At 38.7% G+C, this 6,701-nt stretch overlaps 1 protein-coding gene across 1 annotated transcript in view; it reads left to right on the top strand.

The window, feature by feature from the left end:
* Nucleotides 1–3,799: 3,799 nt before the first annotated feature.
* The window catches only part of LOC110369196 (phospholipase A2 inhibitor and Ly6/PLAUR domain-containing protein-like), a 26,044-nt gene continuing 23,142 nt past the window's right edge, over nt 3,800–6,701 (top strand). The window contains exons 1-5 of the mRNA XM_036143507.1: nt 3,800–3,975; nt 5,085–5,186; nt 5,292–5,459; nt 5,564–5,674; nt 5,954–6,057. Coding sequence (XP_035999400.1) covers nt 3,924–3,975; nt 5,085–5,186; nt 5,292–5,459; nt 5,564–5,674; nt 5,954–6,057 — 537 coding nt within the window. The 5' untranslated portion in view covers nt 3,800–3,923. The remainder of the gene's footprint in view (nt 3,976–5,084; nt 5,187–5,291; nt 5,460–5,563; nt 5,675–5,953; nt 6,058–6,701) is intronic.

Below are 6,701 nucleotides of genomic sequence, written 5' to 3'. Positions count from 1 at the left end.
CTTTAATGTCGCCGCAAAGAGATTCCACCATTTTTTCGAGGGTGTCGCTCCTGCTGTTAATAAGATCCGCCAAAGAGCGCACTGCGTCGTCTGAGCCGAGCCCGACTTCTCTAGTAAAAGTTGGTTTCTTATGGAGCGGAGGCTTACATGGCGTTATGGGCAAGGGAGGGAATTCTTCTACAAGGCTTGTTTACTGGTTGCAATCCATTCCGTTGTTTGTATAATCGTGGTCGCTAGCTAGGCAGCTAGCCCCCTCCTCGTCGGGCATGAAGTTGTTAGGACGCTTCTGTCCGGATTTTCTAGGCATTATAAGCGTGTTGGTTTAGTCTTTCGCTGAGAGTTTGTGTTAATCTTTTCTAGTAAATTATTTGCAGCTGCGTTTACAGAAACTGGTGGCAAATATGTGCATTAAAATCAGTTTGATGCTGAGAGCTCGTTACGTTACGGCTATTCACTCCGCCATCTTGCCGGAACCCCCAAAGGGCGGTCCTACTCCTGAACGAAGATTCAAGGTAAATACGCGAACTGGAAAGTTACAGACAACGAGATTGACCTGGAGATAAGGAAAGAAAGGGGGGAAAGATGAAAAGATCGACCTTCGGTGGGATCAGCTTATAAGAACCACAAACCAAACACAGCTAAAATCATTTGCAAAAATGCATGCACATACATCAGAAATATCCAGCAGTTAAACAAACTCTGTCTCTGAGTAATTAAGCATTAAACTAATCCAAATAGGTGAAAAGAGGGAAAAAAAGGGGAAAGTCCCGTTTTACCTGTCTCAGGGGGGATGTCCCAGCTCCGAATCAGCGGGCATCCTAGAGCGCTTCGGTGAGAGCAGGTCCGTCAGACAGCAAGGAAAAGGGGAACCCCGACGTCTCTGGGCTCTTCAACATTTTGTTTGGCCAAAACAAAATGTAGTACGACGATCACTGGGAGATAGGCGGCTCTCAGTCTCTAATCGAAGTGGATTCAAAGTACTTTTTAAAGTCGACCTCCTGCATCGGCAATGCAGGGATGAGTTTGCTTCAGAAGTTCTTGGTCCAGCGAGAAATCGAGCACGTGGCATGTGGGGGAAATCCCAACGGGATGAACAGCTGTGTGTGTGCCCTCAGTCTGGTGGAGTGTCAATGGTGAAAGGAGATTTCAGTGCGCGGCCGTGTTATATACCTTTCTCATAGCAACGTTATCTTGTTGTTATGGTCGGTGGCCATTTTGACCTTGTTACGTGATAGGAGTCGGTGGCCATTTTGACCACATTGCATCATGGGAAATGTGGTCTGTCACGTCCTGAAATGGCATAACAGCAAGATTTGTTTACATATATAAAAGTCACATCGTTGTGAGCCAAAAGTTCTAAAAACAGTTTACCATATAAAATGTGATTCAAAAATAAAATCATAAACAAAAGTCTAAATAAACATAAACATTCTAAAAAAAAATTATTACTATTATTTATTATGACTATTTTTTTTTTTTGATGGGTCAGGCTTTAAAGGGCTAAAATGTTTATTTTTGTTTCTAATTCAATGTTTTATAACATTCTTATGAGCACTCCATAGTTTTTATATTGTGAAAATTCTTTTTCATGAAAAAGGTATGTATACCACTTGACTAAAAGTTTTAAGATAGTGTTATAACGCCACAATTAAATAAAAAAAAAAGCTCAGGCAGATATTTGCCTCAAAAAGGTCTAGGACCTTGAAGGGTTAAAGGACTTTACACAAGAGGTGGTAGAAGTCACAAGTGGGGTTTCCCAAGGGTCCATCCTGAAGCCCCCCCTTATTCAACATCTACATGCTCCCTTTAGATCAGATCATAAAAAACTCAGTTACCATAACTATGCAGACGACATACAGCTCTGCAGCACTGTGTCACCAGGTGACTACAAACCCATTCAAGCTTGGAATAAATGCTTTGAAAATATTAATGGGCCAAAATGTTCTTGCCGATTCTATTCAGCCAGGATTTTCCCACGTCCGGTGTTGTGCGAAATTCAGTTTGTGTTTTGTGTTATTTTAAACGCCAAGATAATCGGTCTTTTGTCACTTAAGACGGACAAATAACAGTAAGCCACCAGACACAGTATTACAACACATAGTGTGTATTTACGGTTTTCCATTGCTGAAATAAGAGGATGGAAACCAGCTGATAGCAGGGCACAAAAAATAAGACTTCCTGAAAAGACGAGAGTTTAGACTTCCTGGTAAATCCTGTTGTAATGTAAAACATTACGGATTACTGGATTAAGGAAATTTCTAGTATACTACATACTATCACACATAACAATTTTTGAGAATTTGGAAACAGTTTCTCTTTATTTCCCAAAGTTATGGGGGGAGGAGAGGAGAGAATGGATATTTCAGCTGCCTGAAAGACCGCGTTCATGTTTTTTTTATTTTACAATTTTGTAAACAACAGCTGCCGATTAAACTGAATGTTACAACCTTGACACGATTATATGAGTTTTTTTTTACTGAGAAACCGATGAGAAGCACCGTGAAACCCCGCCTCTCTGGCTGCAGTGCTCCCGACACAGATGGGAACAGATTTTCACGCTAAAAAGCCTTAAAAATCCACTTTGTCATTTAATTTTTTCTTTCCTCGGGTCATAATAATATGTGAACTTTCTAATATATAGCAACTTGTATGATCTCAGAATCAAGAAGTACTTTAAAGTTAAAGCCACTGAAGATTGAGGAATGGAAAACAGTTTGGAGGATACAAATCTGAATCATACTCTCAGTTTGTCTATCTGCTGCAATGCAAGTACAGATACCGTCTTTCTCCACTGCTGTGCACACGTAATCAAAAACACTGACTCACATAAATACAAATATATGATGAGCATAAAGCAGCCAAAACAATATGTTTGTGGATATTGTAGACAAATGTATTTATTTATGTATTTAGTCATTGTTTTGTTTGTCTTTCCATGCCCTTTTTTTCTCTGTACATTGGCATCTGTGTCTCTTAATATTTGAGAGTACAACAAATTATACAGGCCATTACCTGGACCAGCATGTTATGTCAGTCTGCGCAAGCCAACTGTGCAACAAAAGGAATCTCTCTTTTTGTCCGTTTTTCTAAAGCCAGTTTGCCACATACACTGCAAGGTAACCACACCCACCATACTGTTTGCTAAAGGACATTTACAACTAGGATGTTCACAAATTCAAACAGTTTCATATGGTTTCAACAACTCTAATGACATTTTTAAAGATAGCTATACCAAGTTTCAGAAAATTGTTTAAAAAAATTAATTTATTTATGAGACCTGTGCCATCTGTTGCCTTGGTTTCTGGTGTCATAATACCAGGTCCTTGGAGCAAGGACTTATTATTTGTTTTTTACTGATATCTTTTACTTGCCCCTCTATAATGTCTGTTTTACATTTCATATTTTTGGATCACATAAAATATTTAGCCACTACGCGACCCTGCACAAAATGATGAGTGTATAAAAATGGATGAATTATGGCATGTTTAATATTTGTTTTGCTAAATTTATTGCGAAATGTGGTATGCATTAGGCTTGCTTTAGAGAAAGAGACCTAACTAAAAACAGCGGAAACCTTTTACCTTTAACGTAGCTAATAACTAAGAGCCACCCTTGACATATATAAACATAAATAAATCCTTAAAACAGTTTTGGAATGGCAATTTTGGGTGTGGACTTTTTGCTTTACATTAATAATTCGTATGGTATGTGTGAACTGGTCAAACCACGTAAATTATGACATGTTTAAAAGAGTTGTTAAGGTGTGTTTAAATTGCTGTGAGGGAAAAGAAGTAAAATGCTGAAGGAACAGGAGAACACACCCAGTCACGGTCGTCACCTGTGCAGCCTTAAAACAGTAGCACAGCGGCTGCCTTTCAGTAACAGAAGCAGAACCGCCAACAACCAGGATCTACCTGAGCATCATGATGAAACGGATCCTTCTTCTGAATCTCATCAGCGCGCTCTACAGCACAGGTAACTCTACCCATATTTTATTTAAAATTGTGTTGTCCAAATAAAAAGTTCCACGGTAGCTTTGTATTTTCAAGTGATTTGTGTCTTGTCTGACATTGTAGCAATAAGAATTGCTGTCTTAATGCCAAAGAGAGCCCAACATATTTCGCTTTCACAAGTGGTGCACTACTGCTTTCGCCATAGTGCTCAGTGATTCTTGAAATGAGGGACAGAAAATGTCTGCTGGAAAAAGTATGGAATTTGAATAAAATATACACAAAATGTAATTTCCTCAAATAACTGATAAATTAACTTGGGCAATGTCTGCATAACGATGTATGCTTTCATGGTGTTTGATTAATATTTTTTATTTAAAATTATGTAATATGTGGGGTTTGTGTAAAAGCGCTTGTCCTGGAGCAGAACTCAATACATTTCAATCGTTTAAAATGAAACAATGAAACAATGTGATATAAAATGTCCTAGCTACTAAATATGAGCATTCAAATAAATAATTTAAATATCAATAAATACAATAAAAAATTATATTCATATCCTGCCTGATCCAAAATTAATTTCATATTAATATATTTTTGCCTCATGATGTTGACCAAGTTCTAGTTCGGGTCCAGTAAAAATTTAATTTTCAAAAATATTTTGCAATAGGAGCCTGTGCATAACATGTTTACATTTCCCAAACATTATTTGTCATGTCTGAAAACATAAGCATCAAAAATAGTCACATTATTGTCTGGGAAAAATTTAACCCATTTTGTCCCTTATCTCAAAAATCATTGTGCTCTGCTTGATGTAAATATGCAAAAAGCTTTGTTAGATTTTATTCTGGGACTATTTCATATTTAATGGCCACAAAAAGGGAAGGCAGAGGGAAAAAGAGAAGAGACAAAGATCACAGTTGCAAAAAATTAATGCCTTGATACCAGGAATGAACTAAAATATAAAACACATCTTTCAGATTTACATTGCTGAAATCTTTACATTCTGTAAAGAATAAATTGGCGCAGATGTCATAAAGCTCAAAGTTCTCTCTTCTTTTTGGTTTATAACAGATATTTAAAAATATGTTACAAATTTGGTCCTTATTTCATTTACACTTTTTTCATTTTCAGCTGGAGCCCTGTTGTGTGAAACTTGCCAAGATGAGTCATGTTCTACTACATTTACCAATACATGTAATTTAGAGACAATGTGTATAACAGCTTCAATCCAAGGTATTCCTTTCTTTATGTCATACTATATAATTAGAAAATAAATATCATGCGCTTTTGGGTTCTTTGTATTTGCTCACACAAACAAACTGCTCTTTGTATCCACAGGTTATTCCTCTGGATCAACCACCCAAAGAATCTACAAAGCCTGTGCATCATCCTCTCTTTGTCAGCAAACAGGCGCTCAGACTTTTTCAGTCAACTTGGGTATCGAAAAAGCAATCGCATCTGCAGTCTGCTGCAACACAGATAACTGCAACTCACAGACTCTACCCTGTGAGACTTCCCATTTTCAAAAAACATCCTAACTGTTTCTTATTTATCCTTTTTTACTTATTGTTGTATTAAATTCTGTTGTGTTATCCTTTTGTTCGTTTTAGACCCCAGTAGTCAAGCCCCAAACTCTTTCCAGTGTAATGTTTGTGACCAAAGCTCTCAGTGCAACATTCTACCTTGTGAAGGAGATGAGACCAACTGCTTCTCTGCAACTGGTACGTTTCCAAGTTTATTTTATTTTTTTAAATCCCAGATTAATACACAATTAACAACACAATTAACATTAACGCTGTACGCAAACATTTGTATAACATATTTAGATAATACGAAAAAAAACATATATAATGATCAAACATTTCTCCGGCAGCAAATATGAAATTTCAGCAGTGCAAATAAATAAGTTACTTAAGCCTAGTTTATTTGTACTGAATATGTTTATGTTTGAGTGTTTCAGATAAAAAGGTTTATTGAAATACATTTTTTTATATCAATAGTGATGAATGGACAAACACCAATCACCCGTGTATGGCTGTATAACTCCAACAACATGTTCAAGTTGCTCAGAGCCTGCATAGCCTACCCTTCATGGAGCAAGTTGGTACCATATCCAGTGGACCAAATTGCTGTAATACCCCGTTGGTGTAATGGTCCAACAACCACAACTGTGGCTCCAACAACCACAACTTGCTGCCCCTCCCCACAACTTCTGCTCAACAACACCACTGCAGCCCAACCACTACAACTGTGGCTCCAACAACCACAACTGCTGCTCCCTCCACCACAACTTCTGCTCCAACAACCACAACTGCAGCACCAACCACTACGACTGGGCGCCAACAACACAACGGCTGCTCCCTCCATCATAACGTCGGCCCAACAAACCACACTCAGCACCAACCACCACAACTGTGGCTCAAACTACCAGAACTGCAGTATCAACAACTCATGGGCTCCAACAACCACAACTGCTGCTCCCTCCACCACAACTTCGGCTCCAACAACCACAAACTGCACCACCAACCACCAGAACTTCGGCTCAACAACCACAACTGCACCACCAAACCGACCCAAACTGTGGCCCCAACAACCACAACCTCAGCACCTACTACCACAACCTCAGCACCAACCACCACAACTGTGGCTCCAACTACCACAACCACAGATTCACCCCACTACAAAACTATGGCTCCAACAACCACAACTGCTACTCCCTCCACCACAACTTCGGCTCCAACAACCAGA

Source organism: Fundulus heteroclitus, chromosome 11 (genome assembly GCF_011125445.2).
Source record: "Fundulus heteroclitus isolate FHET01 chromosome 11, MU-UCD_Fhet_4.1, whole genome shotgun sequence".
NCBI classification, from domain to species: Eukaryota; Metazoa; Chordata; class Actinopteri; order Cyprinodontiformes; family Fundulidae; genus Fundulus; species Fundulus heteroclitus.
Note: the sequence above shows the minus strand (reverse complement) of the source record. Positions and strands in the feature narration are given on the sequence as shown.